Source organism: Macrosteles quadrilineatus, unplaced genomic scaffold, assembly GCF_028750875.1.
Source record: "Macrosteles quadrilineatus isolate MER2022 unplaced genomic scaffold, UCM_ALF_1.0 Scaffold_1__1_contigs__length_201487025, whole genome shotgun sequence".
Lineage (NCBI taxonomy): Eukaryota > Metazoa > Arthropoda > Insecta > Hemiptera > Cicadellidae > Macrosteles > Macrosteles quadrilineatus.
The window spans coordinates 39433929-39456033 of record NW_026542594.1 but is presented as its reverse complement, the minus strand read 5'-3'; the positions used below and the strand labels follow the sequence as shown (position 1 = coordinate 39456033).

Below are 22105 nucleotides of genomic sequence, written 5' to 3'. Positions count from 1 at the left end.
TAGTATTATAACTACTTTTAACCAGTGTGGAAAGTAGCTTTAAATTGTAGGCTTTCAGATGGATTGTATTTGCAAAGGATGAGCAGGATGAGCAAAGGATTGTATGTGCAGTGTAATGAGTATGAAAAAAAAAACAAGGAAATATTATTACTTCCTATAACAGTTTTTCCAGCATATCAGAAAAAACGCACACTAAAAATGCAAACCAACTGCTGTTCTGAATATAACTACTGTATTATCATAATCATACAACTTAAGAATCTTGGGAGCAGAACCTGTACCCACCTCTTAACCACTGCTCCTTGAACTGTCAAATTAAAGTACTTACAGATGACTTTAATTAATTTGTTTAGCTCCATAAGCTTAACATTATGTTAATCGAGACAAAGACGAATCCAACGAATCAAAAATCATTAAAATCAGTCCAGCCGTTGTTGAGTAATAAGTGGTGTAACTAACTCGACTTTGTTATATTTATACAGGGTGATTGATATAAGTGTGCCAGCCGTTTTATTCGAAAACTATAAGAGATATCAAAAAAAGTTAAATGGTAAGTGCCTTGGATTTTTTATTAAAAAAATTATAGTCAAGTCCAAAAAATTATTTTAGCCGCCATTTTTCCAATATGGCCGCCAACTTTGATTTTTCTTATGGAACACCCTGTAATTTATGATGTATTCTGGTAGAAAAATTGATTTTAAGACGATTTTATTCTTGTGATTTTTTTCATAAACCTAACCGTTTCAAAGATAATACCCCCGCCGCAGCAAACCTGCAGACTAAGCGAATTTCCAATTGCCTGATTGGATTTACACTAAATTGTCTCCTTAAAAATATCGCATTTATTCCCTATTTAAATAGAATCAGTTTAACACATACTTAGGTTTGCTGCAACAGGGGGGTAAAAGTGTTTTTTATGTAAAATGTCAATAGTTAGTAAGAAATAAAAACATTTTCCAAATTTGGGCAAAATATGTTAATAAACAAGCAAACTACAACAGTTTACTTATTCTCCATAAGAATAACATGGGAATTTTAAATTTACAATTTTTTGGAATTTTCTCCGTAACCATTAGGCGCATTATAATGCTTCAATATACTAAATTATTTGTTTTTTTAAGCTCTACAAAATAGTTTAGAAATAATTTGCAAAATTCTATGTTTTTTGGGTCAAAAATGGGAAAAACCCATTTTTACCCCATAAAAGCCCCCATAAACCCCCGTTCCCATGGTCCGATCATGCTGGTTCGCGAACTCGTTCGAATAAACGTAGGTTTACACGTTTGTACCAAATTTCATCGAAATCGGATCATTTTTGCTTGAGTTATCGCGCTAACGGACACATATATATATATATATATAAATATATAAGATATATATAAATATATATATATATATGAATTTGAACGGATGGTATTTTTGGCCTCTAGGGACCTCAAAACGAAAAAAAAAATTGGTCCCGGGTCCAGGTCTTACCATGAGTACTACGGTAATAGCTTATTCCCTATATGGGAAATTCGCTAATAATGGTTTAAGTTGTGAAATTTTGAATGGTTTTCGAACAAAACAGCTGGCATACTTGCTTATGCCTTTATCAAAACTCTTTCTCATGCAGAAATTTCAAAACTTTAACCATTATTATCTTTGAAACGGTTAGGTTTATGAAAAAAATTACAAAAATAAAATCGTCTTAAAATTACTTTTTCTACCAGAATACATCATAAAATACAGGGTGTTCCGTAAGAAAAATCAAAGTTGGTGGCCATATTGGAAAAATGGCGGCTAAAATAATTTTTTTGACTTGACTACAATTTTTTTAATAAAAAATCCAAGGCACTTACCATTTAACTTTTTTTGATATCTCTTATAGTTTTCGAATAAAACGGCTGGCACACTTATATCAATCACCCTGTATACATTATATTGGAATTAATTTAATTCATTCCCTCCCAGTAGGAAAATGAAGACAACTTTAACAAATTAATAACATACCTTTGAATTTTTATAATGTAGAAGAATTCTTAACAACATAACTTTATATAGTGTGGCCTTTTCTAAATATAACTAATGTAATGAGTACCCGGTATAAGGAATTGAAGTAAATATTTCTGTAGATAACTTTTTTATTTTTGGACTCCAGTAATTCAAAATAGCATAATGGCACATTCATGTAGGCCTACATTTTGTATGTGTTGAATAAAGATTGATTTGATTTGATCAACCAAGTATTGTATAGCCTTTTGTGTTATTTCTATTTATTTGTTGTCATGTTTTTAGCGAATTTCCCTATAGGGAAGTAGCTATTACCGTAGGTCTCATGGTAAGACCTAAGCCCGGGACCGATTTACTTTTTCATTTTGATGTCCCCAGAGGCCAAAAACACCATTCGTTCAAATTTTTATATATCTATATATAGATATATATATATATATATGTGTCCATCCGCACGATAACTTGAGTAATTTTTGTCCGATTTTGATAAAATTTGGTTTGAAGGTGTAAGGCGGGATAAACTTGAATGAGTTCGCGAACCAGCATGATCGGACTATGGGAACGGGGGTTTATGGGGGGTTTTATGGGGTAAAAATAGGGTTTTCCCATTTTTTACCCTAAAAACACAAAAATTTCACAATTTCTTTTGAAACCATTTTGTAGAGCTTAAAAAAAACAAATAATTTAGTATATTGAAGCGTTATTATGCGCCTAATTGTTATGGAGAAAATTCAAAAAAATTGTAATTTTAAAATTCCCATGTTATTCTTATGGAGAATAAGTCAACTGTTGTAGTTTGCTTGTTTATGAACATATTTTGATCGATTTTGGAAAATATTTTTATTTCTTACTAAACTATTATCATTTTATAAAAAAAATCTTTTTTACCCTCCCTGTTGCAGCAAACCTAAGTACTCGTTAAACTAATTCTATTTAAATAGGAAATAAATGTGCTATTTTTATGGAGGCATTTTAGTGTAAATCCAATCAGGTTAATGGAAATTCGCTTAGTCTGCAGGTTTGCTGCGGCGGGGGTATTTGTATTACGTACCACTTAATTACATGTATGATGAATTACACCTGGAGAGTGGCAGTAACCACTTAAAATGTACAGTAATTCGACCTCAAAGGATATTTCCAGCTAACAAATATTTAATACTAACATAATTAAAAATCCAAGAGTAGAAAAATTTATCTTGATATGAAAATTGTGTGCCTTTTAGGTATTTATAGGTGGTAGTTTATGATAATGATAATTTAATTCTCAAAGGTAACAAAACTTTTCAGGGACTACTTGAAGTCGTTCTCCACTGTAGCTCCAAAGCCAAAGCCTGTACGGGTCTCGTCTGGACCCAAAGTAAAACATCACCTGGGATATGTTAAAGAGGGGCTGCCCCAAAATGGCCACGAAGATACCCCTCTTATTGATGACAATTTTACTGAGGTTTGCATCTCTAACCTAAATATGTGTATACTTGTTATGTTAACATAGTCCGTAGGTCAGTGGACCAACTAACCTCTGTCACCTCCACTGGCATACTTGGACGTAACATTTCAGCCCCGCTGCTAATTCGCTCTGGTATTCCTAGATGGGACTGTTACATCCTTGATTTTGTAACTGTAAATGAAATAAAATTACTGTACTAAACATGATCCAGGCTAAGAAACCATGTATCAATTTGTACTTACTCAAGTTTTTATAAAGGAAAAAGATCGTGAATCATTTTGTATAGAACTGGGAGTATTACATTATTAAAAAATTGTAGCCAATAGCCTAAAATTGAGGCTTCCATTCATTAACGGTGTTTTGATGGCTGTTGTGTCAAGTAAAAAATAATAACTGTAATGGGTGATGACGGATGTAGCTGCAATCTTAGGTGATCTTTACGATGTCATTGTGATTGTAACAGAGGTTCATGGAAACTACTCAAATCGCACTTCCAATTTGCCTACTTTGGTCACCACGGCACAAGCAATTTTTCCAGAAGCACGAAACAAGCTCGGATCGATCAACAATCCGTGATTTACAGTCCTCGAATAGAATGTTGTGGAAAATGTGTAAAAAGTAAGTTGATTTTGTCCCTAACCTGGTTTTGTTCTATTAAGTTTTTTTTATTGTTGTTTTGAGTTATGTAGGGTATGTAGACCATAAAACCACCGGGTACTTTTTTGGTACCCTTGGGCAATAGCCGCCGTCTTGGAATATGGCGGAAAACGTAATTTACAGTGTAAGCTTTTACTTAAAACTATGTTATGAAAATACCATGCTACCTACAGCAGTGCAAACACTTTTAAAATACTCACAGTGAAATTCTATGCAGGAAAATGTCATATTTTAATTATATATTGTGGGTTTTAAGGCCAGTATTTATTTTTAAATTTAATAATTTAGATAAAAAATATGTTCTATCCCTGCTTTTTTCAACTTTGTGTTAAAATCTCTGAAAAAAGGCCATGATACATGTTACAAAAGTTGTAGATCTTAAAATTGTGCATCCAATGCACCTATAGGGATCTTTGTTGGATCAATGATAACGTCACAACAATGTGTAAAAAATAACTTTTATTTATTTTTTCTATGACAATGAGGGGTATCTAATAAATGAAAATAATTTATATAACTCTTCCTAAGAATATCCTGAAGTTCTTTTCTACTGTTTTTGGTATCAAAATGCTCAATAAACCAACGGCTTGCATTTACGCTAATTAAAATTCAAATCATAGAATGTAGGCTAGCTAGTTATGGACCCCCCCCCCCCCAAAAGAGTATTTTTAATTAAAAAAAGTCTCATCAAAGCCCTTTATTTAGTGATTATTATGTTATGTTTTATGTATTTATATGAACACAGTCAGTAACGTACTGACTTTCATGGAAAATATCAATTATTGGGTTTCAAAAAATTTTAGGTATAGATCATCAATCAATAAATCAATAATTTGTCTTGTAATTTGTTGATTTGTAAATTGGGAATAGTCCGGCAACCAAACAGGGAATTTTCCTTGAACCCTGTTTTGTTCTATTACGTTTTTTTTTACCGATGATATTTTATTTTGGTAGTATATAGATGCAGAAAATAGCGGGTACTTACAAAGTACCTTTGGGCAATTTCTAGAATTTGATATAATAATTGTCCATATTAATAAATAAATCGATTAATTTAAAACATGGTAATTAAGCTATAAACTATGCGTTTTTAGTTCGAATATCATGAAATTTTGTATGAAACCTCGTTATAATGTTACTCATAAATTTACCAGATATTCGCCATATCAAAGCTGTTTCAAACTGGCGGCAGAAAAAGTGGTTTTATCTTTAAGAATTGAATTTTTTGCTCAATTAAAAAAAATTGTTATACGACCTTGTTTTAGTGTTACCTATAAGCGAACAAAATATAAGTTTTGCCAATTTAAACCTGAGGTTACTAGCAAGACACATTCTTTACATCATTATTATGGCATGTAATAATACTCGAGTATGAAGTTAACTGAATTCCCGTAGCACTTGTGGCTATGCTTGTTAGTATTAGCGTTACATTGAAAAAAGACAATAAGTTAACAAAATTAATAAAATCGATTTTAACATAGTTGAGTTTTATTATTTTGTATTGTAACATAAATATTTTATTCATGTAAAATTGTAACTTACATAATAGGCCTACATGTAGAAATAACTTGTAAATAACGTTTCAGTAACCTTAGTGGCTATTAGCGCTTTAAGTAGCTATTACTGTAGGTCTCATGGTAAGACCTAGAACCGGGAATGATTTACATCATTTTGATGTCCCCAGAGGCCAAAACCACTCTTTGGCTCAGATTTATATATATATATATATATATATATATATATATATAGAAAATTTAAAAAATAGTTCATTTAAAATCTCATGTTATTCTTATGGAGAATATTGTAAAATGTTTTAGTTGGCTTGTTTTTGGATATATTTTGATCAAACTTGGCAGATTTATTCTATACTAAGCTATAATAATAATAATAAAAAATAATAAAAATAAAGAATTATTTTAACAAAAAATATACTTTATTAGTTTCCCTTTAGCAGCAAACCTAGGTACTCGTTAAACTAAAAGGTGAATTTAATAGATTAATTGAAAATCAATGCAGGCAAATGGAAATTTGCTCATTTGTCAGGTTTGCTGCAGCGGGGATATTAACTCATTATTCTACATTGTCATAGTCTTCACTGAAGTCTTGAGTTTGTTCTTTTCTATTTAAACAGGTATTATATCCACAATAGCAAAATACTGTGCAAGGTGTGCCTGAGTTCACGCAACTACGTATTTTTCAATTCTGTTCACTGGTGTATATCAAACGCAACAAAATAAAAACTTGATAGGAATAAACCAGGTTAGGTTCATATCTGAGTTTACCCATAGCTTACTGATGTTCTCTTCACCAAAATGAATAACACAGCTCATTTAGATCTTGAGATATAGATTTTTAATAAAAGACAGTCCTTAAAAATTGAAAACCTAATGTTAGTTAGAGGTCTACAACTCACCTTAAGCTCTACATATTTAAATGAAAATTGTCTCAAATGAAAGTTCTAAGTTGACCTAGTGTTTTTAGACCAGAACGAATAGCATAGTACACATAGCAGCTGGGAAATATGTCTTTAAATACAGAAGAAAGTTAAGAAACAAAACCTTTTATTCTACGTTTAAGCTTATAACTCGCCCCAAACACGTCAGATTGCAATACATAATAGCTGAAAAGAACCGCATTAACTCACTGAGTATTCCCACACCACAACATACAATATCATGTAAAAATAACATGAGACACAATCATTAACTAAAGATAAAATGTAAAAAAAGTCAAATTTTTATTTTTTGGGGTCCACAACTCATGTTCAACTCAGCCGATTTTAATAGTCAATGGCTTGGATTAAAGCCAGTAACTAACTGAGTATTCATAGTATACAACATTTCATATAACGTAATTATAACCTGAGATAATATATTTAATTAAAGACAAATCTTGGAAAAACTAAAATGTCATTTGGTTAAAGTTTTATAAATCCCCTCAAACCCGATAGATTTGAATGACCAATGCCTCAAATGAAAGCCAGTAGTTTGCTGAGTATTTTAATAAAAAAAACATAACATCGCATAATCAGTAATCGAGGTAACAATCTTTTTTTCAAAGAAATTTATACAACCATTAAAATCTTTGTTGGTTGAAGTCTTGTAATTCACCTCCGACTCGTTCGTTTTCAGTGATCTACATGTCAAATGGATGCCAATTGTTTACTGAGTGTTTTCTTGCAATACATACAACATCTAATAATAATAACTCAATGGGTTGGTCAAAATTTAAACTTTTCTTTTTGAAAAAATATTGTTTCTTTGGAGTGAAGATGAATAGATCGGCCTTAAAGTCCTTAAATATAAAAAGTTAATAGTTCAAATTAAATTTGGTAATTTAACAAACATTTTAATACCAAAAACAGCCAGAGAGAAGTGGCGGATGGCCTCAGGAAAGATGTTACAATTTTATTGAACATGTAAAATATCCTTATTTTACAACGAAAATCAATAAAAAAATTATTTTCTAACGCTTTGCTCTGGCGTTGCCCTTGAGCCAACAAAGCATCCAATAGATGTATTCGATGCCAAATTTAAAGCTCTACAAACTTTATAAAATATATTATAGTCATATTTTGAGTAATTAAGGCGCAAAATTGAAATAAAAATAAATATGACATTATTTTTTTATAAATTATAAACTTTGAAAAGTAATACTGACCTTAAAACAAATTATATATATTTAATATGCGGTATTTCTGAGTAGGAAATTTAACCACAAACACTTTAAAATAACATGCATTGTTCCATCGTAAATAGTTTTTTAATTACATTGGTTTAAGTAAAAGCTTACACTGTAATTTACGTTTCCCGCCATTTTCCAAGATGGCGGCTGTTGCCCAAGGGTACCAAAAAAGTACCCGGTGGTTTTAGGGTCTACTCACCCTAGATATCACATATCAACAATAAAAAAAACTTAATAGGACAAAACCAGGTTCGGGTCAATTCTGCCGGACTATTAGGCCTATCTAAATAACACATTGGAGTAAATTTTATTGAGTTAATTAGTTATACTTTACCAGCCTTTTTTTACATTGGCAGGACCATGAGCCAATTGTTATGGATGTTGAGCCTTTACTGGAAATCAAGAAAGAGCCTGAAGACATTCCTCTAATCGAGGATTTGGATTCCAATGATGGATTTTCTGATGTGGCTCTTCAGCAGGTAAACACCATGTAAATATATTTCCTACAAATACAAATAAAGTTATCTTTTAAATATACAAATGCCCGTGCGGCAGCAAACCTGCAGTCTAAGTTAATTTCCATTTAGCTGGTTGGCTACAATAACTTCGCTGTCTTTACTGATATTCACGTAAAAATATGTTCAGTTGCAATGTATATAAAAAAAAACATTGTTAATATACATGTTAACCCCCACTGCAGCAAACCTGCAGATTAAGCTAATTTCCAATAACCTGGTTGGATTTTCACTGAAATATTCCTTAAAATTGTCAGATTATTTTATATTTAATTAGCATTTAACGATCCATTAGATTTGCTGCTTCAGGGAAGGTAATAAAGTGTTTGTAACAATAACAGCAAAGTATGAAATAAACACATTTTCCAAATGCTATCAAAATGTATCTCTAAACAAGCAAACTACAACACATTATTTATTCTCCATTAAGAATGACATGGAAGCGTTAAATTAACAGTTTTCCCCCATAACCACTATTAGCTGTAACCTTAACGACACTTCAATATAATTTCAATATAATTCAAATTATTTTCAAAATTTCAATATGATTACTATTTTTGTTTGTTTTTCCAAGCTCTACAAAAGAAAGAAATTGCAAAATTATATGTTTTGTGGGTCAAAAATGGGGGAAACCAATTTTTACCCCATATAACCCCATTCCCATGATCATGTGGTTTGTGAACTCGTTTGAATGGATATAGGTTTACACATTTGTTTTGAATTTCATTAAAGTTTGTAGATTTTTACTCAAGTTATCATTCGAACGTACACTTATATACTTGTTTAAGCCCTCACTCACTCATACTATATGAATTTGAATGGATGGTGAATTTGGCCTCTGGGGACCTTAAAACGGAAAAGTGAATCCGGTCCCGGGTCTAGTTCTTAAATCCAACAAAAGACCCATGGTAATTAATAGCTTATTCCCTATCAAGGAAATTTAATAAAAGTAAATCGTAACACTATGTAATCTCAAAACGATTTGGCTGATTTGTTGTCAATACATAGTTCCTATAATACAGTTGTTGTGATTATTTTGTATTGTTTGCAAACAATTCCCCGGTAACCTTCAGTAGACTAGACAGGGTGGGGGTCACTTTGAGCATTGAATAACAAAATAGAGCTATTGAACTTTTCCTACAAGGATTACTGTCCCTATGAATAAAGTAAACAAAATTCTACAACATTTATCTAGTTTCTGTAGTTTTTGGTATGTATTGTTAGCGAATTTCCCATATTAGGAAATAAGCTTACTGTAGGTCTCATGGTTAGACATAGACCCAGGACCGATTTACTTTTTTGTTTTGATGTTCCCAGAGACCAAAAACACCTTCCATTCAAATTCGTATTGATCGCCTGTGTGTGTGAGCATGATAATTGATAACTCAAGTAAAAATGAAATGAAATGTTTATTTTTCACATAGAGTTGAGATTTTTGTATTACATCACCAACATTGTTGAAATATGATTTGTGTGAACAGTTCATTTTGGTATCTCATGTGTTCTGAACAAATTAGTTGTCATGGATACCAGATGTTGTTTTGTGAAAAGCTATGTTATGGTTTTGTATTGAGTAAAACTTGCGGTGGGGCACACGGAAGATTTCTCAGGTGCCGTTTGACGTCACTAACTGCTGATGTCACTAACTGCTGCGTCTGAAGAAACAGACAATTTTATAATTTTCTATTATTAAATTAAACTGTCATAACCTAACCAAACTAACCAAACGTGCTGATAATGAAAAAATCGAATAAAGGTTTACTAATCTAAAAAATAGTTTTGTTCATGAAATAAAATTATAATTGCCTAAAATTCAATATTATAATTTTTTAATTATAAAATTAAACTGTCATAACCTAACCAAACCAACCAAACTTGCTGATATGAAAAAATTGTTGATAAAAAGTTAGCGCCGCTGGCGGAATTCGAACCCGGGACGTTCGGATTATCAGTCCGCAACGCTATCCACTGCACCACCAAGGCCGATAGCTCATAACCGTATCGTTGCGGTATTGGTGTTTCCTCAAAGTGACGTCAAACGGCACCTGAGAAATCTTCCGTGTGCCGTTTCGTAAAACTTGTACCTAAAACACCTTTATCTTTATCATTCTACATAATTTAAGTCCATTTACAACAGGTTATGACACGTCAGTTTTTTTTACAACTAAAATAAATTATACTATATATCTTATTTATTTGTAGTTAGTAATTTTAATTTAATTAATAATAAAGTTAGAATTTAATAATAAAAAAAAATAAGGAAGAACAGTGACAATGTTAGTTGAAAAAAATCTTCGAATAAGATAAAGCAGTTCTAAATGTACTCTAAATATATATTTTTTTTATATATCCACCTTTTCTGTTTATTTAATTTGGTTAGGGAAGCGGTTAGCAAATCATCCAATTTTGATGAAACTCTGTGTAAACAATATACCTACATTTGAACGAGTTTGCTAACAACCTGATCTGACTGAGGGTACGGGGTTTTATGGGGTAAAAATGGGATTTTCAAATTTTACACCCAAAACATTAAATTGTTAATTTCATTCTAAACTATTTTGTAGAGCTTGAAAATACAAATACTTTTGAATATCGAAGTGTTTTTGTACGCCTAAAGGTTACAAATAAAACTGTACATTTAAAATTCCGATGTTATTCTTATGGATGATAAACAAACTGTTGTAGTTTCCTTGTGTTGGGGGTTTTTTTTTTGTTCACTTCTATGAAGTTTGGCAAATTTGTTTATTTCACACCAAGCTATTAATATTTCAATAAAAAAATAACCCCCGCCGCAGCAAACCTGCAGATCAAGCGAATTTCAACTTGTCTGATTACATTTTAGCGAATTTCCCTATAGGGAAGTAGCTATTACCGTAGGTCTCATGGTAAGACCTAAGCCCGGGACCGATTTACTTTTTCATTTTGATGTCCCCAGAGGCCAAAAACACCATTCGTTCAAATTTTTATATATCTATATATAGAGATATATATGTGTCCATCCGCACGATAACTTGAGTAATTTTTGTCCGATTTTGATAAAATTTGGTTTGAAGGTGTAAGGCGGGATAAACTTGAATGAGTTCGCGAACCAGCATGATCGGACTATGGGAACGGGGGTTTATGGGGGGTTTTATGGGGTAAAAATAGGGTTTTCCCATTTTTTACCCTAAAAACACAAAAATTTCACAATTTCTTTTGAAACCATTTTGTAGAGCTTAAAAAAACAAATAATTTAGTATATTGAAGCGTTATTATGCGCCTAATTGTTATGGAGAAAATTCAAAAAAATTGTAATTTTTAAATTCCCATGTTATTCTTATGGAGAATAAGTCAACTGTTGTAGTTTGCTTGTTTATGAACATATTTTGATTGATTTTGGAAAATATTTTTATTTCTTACTAAACTATTATCATTTTATAAAAAAAATCTTTTTTACCCTCCCTGTTGCAGCAAACCTAAGTACTCGTTAAACTAATTCTATTTAAATAGGAAATAAATGTGCTATTTTTATGGAGGCATTTTAGTGTAAATCCAATCAGGTTAATGGAAATTCGCTTAGTCTGCAGGTTTTCTGCGGTGGGGGTATTTACTAAAATATTCCCATAAATAAGACCTATTTATTCCCAATTTAATTAACATTAGATTTAACAAGTGCTTAGGTTTGCTGATACGGGGAAAGTAAAAAGTGTTTTTTGACCAAACATCAATAGTATAGGATGAAATAAATAAATTTGCCAATTTTTATCAACATATATCCATAAACAAGTAGGGATGGACGGGATTGAATTTTTAGTTCGGGACGGGACAGTAAGGGATATTTATTTCCTTCCTGATTTTCGGGACGGGACGGGACGGGATTTTTTCCTGTGCATAAAAAGAAGGTCTTGAGTTTATGCAGTTACCAAACAGGCCAACAAAATCAAAAGAAGTTCAAAATCCTTATAATATTCTTCTTATAATAATCAGTAGTTTTGCAACTTCAAGATTGAAATTTAAAAATTCAAAAATAATCAAAAAGAAATTTAAGTAAGGGAGATGAAGGTAAATCATGTATGTGAAAATGTTACTTGAAAATTTGAAGATTTTCATACAGTCTACACAAGATTAAAAATTAATAAAAACCGAAAATATTTCAATTTTGTGTCCTCTTCCCGTTGCAATGCACGGTACAACAGCTAGTAGTTATATGTATATGAATTTGAACGGATGGTGTTTTTAGCCTCTGGGGACCTCAAAACGATAAAGTAAATCGGTCCCGGATCCAGGTCTTACCATGAGACCTACGGTAATAGCTTATTCCCTATATGGGAAATTCGGTAAAACACACTTTATTACCTTTGCTGTAGCAGCAAACCTAAAATGTTGTTTGAATAGTAAATAAATCTGACTTTTGAGGCAATATTTAGGAAAAAAGGTTTGCTGGGGCAGTAATATTTGTATTGTATGATACACCTTTTAAAGTTTAGGCTATATTTTATAGGGGTGGGCGAGTACTCGCCTTAACTAAAAAATAATCATCATGGTTGATAATTTAAATGTTGCAAACAAGTAAACAAAAATATAACCCATTAACTTGGTACCGAAGGTATCGGTACCGACATTGGGAAATACCTCCTATTTTTGCTTTCTCAATGAGGATCAATTTTCAAGGTATTTATTTTTTCACACCAAAACATATCTTCAGTTATAAAATCAATAATATAAAATAGGTTCCATGGTTGACAATATGATACCGCAAGAAGGCATAAAATTATGAAATAGTCAGGCGATTTGCTGACATTTTAGCAATACAGACTCTTCTAATAAATGAATAAACATAAATATTTTTTCACCTAAAAGTTATATAGGCCTAATATGTCATGTATGTGTACATAGGTAGGCCTAAAGTACCAAATTAACAAAAAAATTTATAACACAAGTCTGGTAATTTTTGATTGTAGTTATTTCACTCCATTGACAAAAGTATGAATACAAAAATTCCGATTTGCTTAGGATCAAAATGCATTGTTAAGAATAGAAAATTCTTTTAAATCAAATTGTTGCATGAAATCGAAAACACTTTTGCTGCTTCGCACACCCCCACTCGCCTTGACTTGATACTCAAATTTCTAATCTTTACTCGACTCTATTTGAACAATCACTTCTTGTCCACCCCTAATATTTTATTTATTATTTATTACTTAAGCTTTTTAATGCTTGCTAGATGGATAAGCAAATTGAAGAGTTTGAGACCCAAGAATTTGATCAAAATGTAGTTGTGAAACAGGAAGTTGAAGAAGACTTCAAAATACAAGCAAAGTAAGTACTGTACACATATTTTAAATATTTAATATGGTATTGAAAATATATGATTGACTGATTTAAGCTTGAATTTATAAGCAGGTAAAAAAAGTATTTAATTAGATACTAGAGGCATAGACTAAGCAACACAAGTAGATTCCTCATCCCATTGTAAATTTTGAAGCTTGTTTTTTGCGTCTAGTTCATGTACGTCCACACTGATCACTAGTGTAGACAACATTTTGTTTCTATTATTTTACGGTTATTTTCATGATTTGTGCTTTACTATTTGGTTATAAAACTAGGAGACCAGTTATTGTTTATGATTATATCGTTTTATTAGGTTAAACGAGGTTTTAAATGACTGCTATAACAAGAAACAAATTGTAAACAAAACATATCCTCTATAGTTGGACGTACAGAACTAACAATAAAATTGGCTTCAGCTGTTCCATTAGGATGACTAATCTACTAAGGGAGTATGTTTTATCTATGCTAGAGGTCTTAATCATGTGATCCTGATCGGTTTTGGATACCAAGGAATCCCAGGATTACAAAAGCTATATTTGTAATTATTTTGTTATTGATTTGGGGTGTTTTACTTACGGAAAGTAAATTAAAATACATCCAATTACCTTGAAACATATATTTACAGTCATACTGTTCACTTACAGGGCGGTTAAAACGATGGTAAGTGATGATCGATTTTGATTGGACACTTGGATCATTGTTACTTATAATATGACAAAAGTTGTTCTGAAAAGCAGTTGTACTGAGAAACGCTTGATCAATAAAGGCATTTTTATTTATTATTTATTTATTTATCATTATTAAACTCAAAGGCGAATTTAGGGAAATATAATATGTTTAAAGTGTAATTAGATGTATTTGTATTTACTTTCTGTAAATTTAATAAGACATATAGCTGATTAAAAAGTGTTTTTTTTTTTCATGAATGAATCCCAAAGAACGCAATTTATATGGCAAACATAACGTGGCAATTGGTAATTGAAGTATTATTTCCTTATTATTAGGGATGGACGGGATTGAATTTTTAGTTCGGGACGGGACGGGACGGGATTTTTATTTCCTTCCCGATTTTCGGGACGGGACGGGACGGGATTTTTTTCTGTGCATAAAAAGAAAGTCTTGAGTATTGCAGTTACCAAAAAAGGCATACGAAATAAATCTTTACCGTTTTTAGCACTGATCTATAAAAACAAAAAAATGGGTAACAATTTTTCAGGTACCTATAGAAACTTGTGACTCGCGGTCGAAAGGACTCGCGGTCACGGGGTGATCGTCGGTATGACTCCGCGGTCACGGCGTGATCGTCGGTATGACTCCGGGGTCACGGCGTGATCGTCGGTATGACTCCGGGGTCACGGCGTGATCGTCGGTATGACTCCGGGGTCACGGCGTGATCGTCGGTATGACTCCGCAGTCACGGCGTGATCGTCGGTATGACTCACGGTCACGGCGCGATCGTCGGTATGACTCCGGGGTCACGTCGTGATCGTCGGTATGACTCCGCGGTCACGGCGTGATCGTCGGTATGGCTCCGCGGTCACGGCGCGATCGTCGGTATGACTCCGCGGTCACGGCGCGATCGTCGGTATGACTCCGCAGTCACGGCGTGATTGTCGGTATGACTGCGCGGTCACGGCGTGATCGTCGGTACGACTCCGCGGTCACGGCGTGATTGTCGGTATGACTCCGTGGTCACGGCGTGATCGTCGGTATGACTCCGCGGTCACGGCGTGATCGTCGGTATGGCTCCGCGGTCACGGCGCGATCGTCGGTATGACTCCGCGGTCACGGCGCGATCGTCGGTATGACTCCGAGGTCACGGCGCGATCGCCGGTATGTCTCCGCGGTCACGGCGCGATCGTCGGTATGACTCCGCAGTCACGGCGTGATCGTCGGTATGACTCCGTGGTCACGGCGTGATCGTCGGTATGACTCCGAGGTCACGGCGCAATCGTCGAAACGACTTCGTCTCCTGCGTTCGCGGACCTATCGCTCGCAATAGCGGCGTCATCGGCACTCGCGAAGCGGCAAAATCGCTGGCGATCGGACCAAATCCCGTCCCGAAAAATTCCCGAATCAAATGTAGTCCCGTCCCGATAATCGGGAATATTTTTTTCCCGAAAAATTCCCGAAATTTCGGGACCCGTCCATCCCTACTTATTATATTGAGGGGCGGTTTGGGAGCTCGAGCCCAGCTAGTACGCGCCTAGTGTTAGACGCGCCTAACTTTAGTCCCCGGACAAGAAAGCAGGCTTGGGAGCTCGCGCCTAAGTTGAAATGGTCGTAGATCAAGTATAGTCGCGCCTAAGTTGCAGCGTAGCTTGATGGACAGGGAATCGCGGGGAATTCAGGTTTTGACGTTGGCAACGGCCACTGCAGAGCACGTTACCGTTGACAACAACAAACGATGAACAATTGAAGATGGATACAATTTTATATTGGTATATCAACGGTGGCTAATTAGTAGACTATGGTTTAAGTTTCTGCATTGTACCATTGCAAAAATTTAGTTTTGTAAGATCGTTGATTTACATCTCAATGACGGCTATGTTTTATCTCTGGTACTACACCTTATAAATACGTACAGAGAAGCATAGGCTTCTGAAAATCAATATGATTTCTTTCAGAGATCAAAAAACATTCGGTAGCCTAATCATTTAACAATGATTACCCTGTGTGTGGAATGGTAACACCTGAAACTCGGTTTCATGCAATAAAAAGCTTGAAAACTAAACAGCAATTGCCCTGTATAATATATGGGTATTGAAGGAAATAAAATAAAAAGTATTTTAAGTAATTGCGGAGGTTATGATAGTGTGAAGCAAATGTATATCTGTTAATACTTACAAAAAAATTGTTGTAAATTAAAAAAAAATTAAACATGACACTCTTTTATCTAACTTTCCTATAGTGAAGTAGCTATGACCATAGGTAGCACTTAGTTCCGGGACCGATATACTTTTCCATTTTGATGTCCCTAGAGGCCAAAAACATCCCCTATTCGTTCGTCCCTATTCGTTCAAATGTTTATATATGTATAGCCAATACATTATATACACGTCCATGATCGTGACCGTTTCATGATCGTTTGATAAAATTTTGTATGAAAGTGTAAGGTGAGATAAACCCTAATAAGTTCGCGAACCAGCTTGATCAGACCATGTGAACCCGGGGTTTTATGGAATAAAAATAGTTTTTTCCTCAATTTAAACCCCTAAAACATAAATCTGTATCTTTAAAATATTTTAAAGAGTATAAAAACAAATTAGTATCTTAAAATGTTTTGTACGGTTATTGGCTACAGAGACTATTCAAAAATCGTAAATTTAAAACTCCCATGTGATTCTCATGGAGAATACGTTAACTGTTGTAGTTTTGTAGTTTATGGATATATTTTGATGAATCTTGGCAAATTTATTTATTTTATATAAAGTTGTTAATATTTTGGTAAAAAAACACACTTTATTGCCCTCCCTGTAGTAGCATATCTACACGTAGGTAGTTTTAGTTACTTGTTAAACCTAAAGCTATTTAAATAAATTTAATTGAAAGTCCTATTAGGTTATTGGATATTCGCTTAGTCTGTAGGTTTTCTGTGGCGGGATTATTGATTTACTGTATATATTTTCTTATACTCCAAATAATCTAGGTACTACATTTTGATGTAACTAGCACTTGTCAATGACACTGAACTGAGCTCAATCACAACACAATAGAGAAAAAGAAAATGATTATGTCTGTGAGCTATTTGCAGTTTTTTATGTTTTGTTTATTATCTCTTCACTTTTTCGTAAGGGGTGAGTGGGGGGGGGGGGGTATGTATGTGGTTGCTAATTTTTTCCTAGCTAATAAAATATTTATAATTAATGTACGGGTACTTATAAACCAAACTCTCAGTTGAAATAAATTCTATTCAGGCTCCATATGTTTATTGTAGTTAACAGAAAAAACAAAAACAAAATAATATTTCGTTAAATTACTTCCCGCATGATTTTTTCCTTTATTTTGAATAACAGAAACCTAAAAAAAAACTTTTATCAGATATACTTTGAGGGTAATGACATTGTTCGGAATTTAATAACGAATTCCAATATACAGGGTGATTGATATAAGTGTGCCAGCCGTTTTATTCGAAAACTATAAGAGATATCAAAAAAAGTTAAATGGTAAGTGCCTTGGATTTTTTATTTAAAAAATTGTAGTCAAGTCAAAAAAATTATTTTAGCCGCCATTTTTCCAATATGGCCACCAACTTTGATTTTTCTTATGAAACACCCTGTATTTTATGATGTATTCTGGTAGAAAATGTAATTTTAAGACGATTTTATTCTTGTAATTTTTTTCATAAACCTAACCATTTCAAAGATAATAATGGTTAAAGTTTTGAAATTTCTGCATGAGAAAGAGTTTCGATAAAGGCCTTAGCAAGCATGCCAGCTGTTTTATTCCAAAACCATTCAAAATTTCACAACTTAAACCACTATTATCTTTGAAACGGTTAGGTTTATGAAAAAAATTACAAGAATAAAATCGTCTTAAAATTACATTTTCTACTAGAATACATCATGAAATACAGGGTGTTCCATAAGAAAAATCAAAGTTGGCGGCCATATTGGAAAAATGGCGGCTAAAATAATTTTTTTGACTTGACTATAATTTTTTAAATAAAAAATCCAAGGCACTTACCATTTAACTTTTTTTTATATCTCTTATGGTTTTCGAATAAAACGGCTGGCACACTTATATCAATCACCCTGTATAATATGTAAACAATTAACTTGCTAATGAGCTAATACCGGCATGATGTCGACTTAGACCTGCCCCCTGGCAGGACTAAAGTTGGGGACTAAACTCACTGATTTTTATGACGAAAACATATCTCTTAGTCCCGAAATTGGTCTCCCAAACCCACCGAGACTATCTCTTAGGCTGGCGTCTAAGTCTACTTGACTCCCAAACCAACAATATTTAGGCGCGAGATTATCCCTGCACAAGTTAGGCGCGCGCCTTACTGATCCCGAGCTCACAAACCCGTTTTCGAGGCGGCAGCCTAAAATACCGGAAATATCCGGATTTAGTCGCGGACTAGCGCTAATACCGAGCTCCCAAACCGCCCCTGAATGTCTAAATCTTTTATAAACACACCAATTGCATTACATTTGCGTATATTTTGTTTATACTGTATAATTCAATCGTTGTAATTAGATTTAGACTAGTTCGCTGATTAAATATTTTACAATCCTAAACTATGTGTTTAGTACATAAGCTAGTACATAAGCTAAATAAGTACTTAGTAGACTTTCCACAACAGTAATAGCTAATTCAGAATCTTTAACAGTAATAGCATATTTAAATATTATTTCAATCTTTCTTTTCCACATGTTCTATTGAAATTAAAATAAAATATAAAAAAACACGGATAACTGAGGAGTTAACTTGTTTGCTGCTAGAATCACTTAAGCGGGACGGTCGGAAATGTGACGCAGCCTCGGCGCGCCAGTGAATCAGCAAAAGCAATAGGCATTAAAATATTTCAGTCTTGACAGCGGCAAAACAGCGGCGGTGATGGTGCTGTGTTACCCCGAGAGTGGACCTAGTTCACTGAAAAGCTCACAGATAGCAGCACTGCCTGGATCCGTAACCAGTGTCTTTGTAATGTGGCTCGAAGAGAGAAAATCCCTGAAAACGGGACAAAAAGCGTTGCCAGAAGGGATTTTACGGGGAATTTTATTACCAACCTTAACCTAACTACACCAAATTAAAGTATAGGACCAGCACAACATGCTGACATAGTTTAGTTGATCCCTGATAAATGCGGTGGTCACAGTAGAAAAACTTGTATAACACTGCACCGTGACTCTAACCGGAGTTGTACGCACGCTGTGCCAGTACAATATTGTAGAACTTAGCAAACAGGCAAGAGAAACAAAGTCATAGGCTTTACCTTCGTCAATGAACAATACGAATATTTTTAAACAATTTACAAAAACGATCAGGCCTGTCGTACTAACTGCAACGGTTGACATGTTCACGTTCCAAGCAAAACGCCGACTGGAGGATTCCTATTTCGTGCCCAGTGTGGTGACGTTATCAGTTGAACTTTGTACTCCTGGCTTCGGGTTCCTTTTCTGATTTAAAATGCTATTGAATATGAAGTGTGACTTGTACTGTAGTTTGTTGTTTAAAATTATATCGTGCAAATTATTTTTGGTGTAAGCTTTGTAAATCGTAGCTTCGTACTCTTTTAGGTGTCCAGTCTATTGCCTTTCTTACTTGTGTGGAGTATTTCTATGCCACTGTTCAGATCGTTCATGTCGTGATTTTTGTCAACTAAGTGTTGTGCAGAGGGTCTTTTGCTTGTCGGCTCTAGGAAATGGATGGTGCTCTTTGTATCTGGTTTTGAATGAACGTCCAGTCTTTCCTATATAGTAGCTCGGGCAACTTGCACAATTAATTTTATAAACACCTGACTTTTCACCTTTATCAACTACACCACTTGAAACATTCTATTTGTTAATTATTTTGTTGTTCGTTCTAAAAGTCAATTGAATGTCGTTTTTCTTCAGCTCTTTCGTGAGCGTGTGTTGAATGGAATAGGACTATCCCACACGTACATACTTTTTCTTTTCCTTTTGTAGATGATTATCTCCAGGCCTTTTGTTTTTCTTTTTAGTTATCAATCTATCAATCATGTTACTTTTATAACCATTAGCTATAGCTATATGTTTAATTATATTTAGTTTCTTGTAGTGATGGTCAGATCTGAGCTAGAACCGATGCCCGATCGGATCCACAAAATTCGGATCTTGGGCTGGATCCGGTTTTAATGGATCCGATTTTTTTTAAATACTATTAACACAAAACGTCTAGAGATGTGTGAGTATTCGAGATTTCGAGCTCGAGTAGAGTACGGCCTTGAAACTCAAGCTTATCTTTGAACTCGCCAATTTGGTTTAAAATTGTAGAAAATCAATATTTGTTCAAATGTAACTTGTGTTTACAATAAAATGATGGATAATTTGTATTACTGTAGATTCTATTACTGTAGAATATTACTGTAGAAATATTCGTCAAAAATACTTGCAGATTAAACGCACTTACAGAAATAAAATAAGGCAACAAAAATCAGATATGATTCATGATAGAATAAACCAATCAGATAATAGAAATAAAGCCATCTGGGATACTATTAAAGAAAATCTTCCAAACAAAAGTAGTAATGCAAAAGAAATCAATCTTCATAATGAAAAGGGGGTAATAATTAAAGACCCACAACAAGTTGCTAATGTCTTTAATAATTTTTTTACATCAGTTAGTATGCCATCAGATAAGAAAGGCAAGCCAAATCATATAAAGCCTATTCCTGATTCCCTTTTTCTTAAGCCAACAAACAAGACCGAAGTAGAAAAGATCATAAAAGAAATGAAAAATAAACGGTCGGCTGGAACAGATGAATTGTCACCAAACCTGTTAAGAGAAGTTGCAGACCTCGTATCTAACCCTCTAGCTAACTTAATCAATGCCTCCTTTGAATGTGGCCAGTTCCCAGATGCCCTGAAAACGTCCATTATTAAGCCACTCCATAAAAAAGGAGATCGCCACCTCTGCAACAACTACAGACCTATAGCCATAACATCATCTATATCTAAGGTATTTGAAAAGATAATACTACTAAGACTATTAGAATTTTTCACAAAAAATAATATTATTTCAGAGAAGCAATTTGGGTTCACAAAAAAGAAAACCACCACAGACGCAATGACTGACCTTATCTCAAATTTAGTAAATTCATTGGATGCAGGGGAACATACAATGGGCTTTTTTTTCGATCTGAGCAAAGCCTTTGATATGGTGGATCACGCATTGCTTCTTGATAAGCTTTCTTGTCTTGGAGTGCGAGGGCTGGCACTGCAATGGTTTAAGTCATTCATTACAGGACGGAAGCAGTTTGTGATGATTCAGGCGGTGGATGACTTAGGATATCTGAATACCTACCGCTCACCCCATTGCGAGTCTGCTCGTGGCGTGCCTCAGGGGTCAGTCCTCGGTCCGGTGTTGTTCCTTGTCTTTGTGAATGATCTTCCATCAATTGTAAATTTTGGAAACATTTGTCTGTTTGCTGATGACACTTCGCTCTCGGTTTCTGATCAAAATTTCGATGAACTCGAAATAAAGGCCTTTTTGCAAGCGAGCTCCATGATGCAGTGGTTCGAGGACAACTCATTGAGTCTAAATGCCAAAAAAACTGAATTTGTAAATTTTTCTATAAGTTCAGCTGGGAAAAACAAAAACAATTTCCTTTTGAATGATGTTGAGCTCGAGGCAACTGATCGGGTTAAGTTCTTGGGATTGGTGCTCGATAGAAACCTGCGCTTTCATTCCCATATTGACACTGTGTGTAGAAGGATTTCTTCGGGAATCTTTCTTCTCCGCCAACTTTCTAAGTTTGCAAAATGTGATGTTCTAATTACAGCATATTATGGAGTGATTTTCCCGCACC

At 34.1% G+C, this 22105-nt stretch overlaps 1 protein-coding gene across 2 annotated transcripts in view; it reads left to right on the top strand.

Annotated features, from left to right (window-relative positions):
- Positions 1–22105, top strand: part of LOC128982788 (DNA polymerase alpha catalytic subunit) — a 255111-nt gene that overhangs the window by 59823 nt on the left and 173183 nt on the right. For both annotated transcript variants that reach the window (XM_054401789.1, XM_054401790.1), the window contains 3 exons: positions 3280–3436; positions 8137–8259; positions 13499–13593. In XM_054401789.1, the coding sequence (XP_054257764.1) occupies positions 3280–3436; positions 8137–8259; positions 13499–13593 (375 nt within the window). The remainder of the gene's footprint in view (positions 1–3279; positions 3437–8136; positions 8260–13498; positions 13594–22105) is intronic.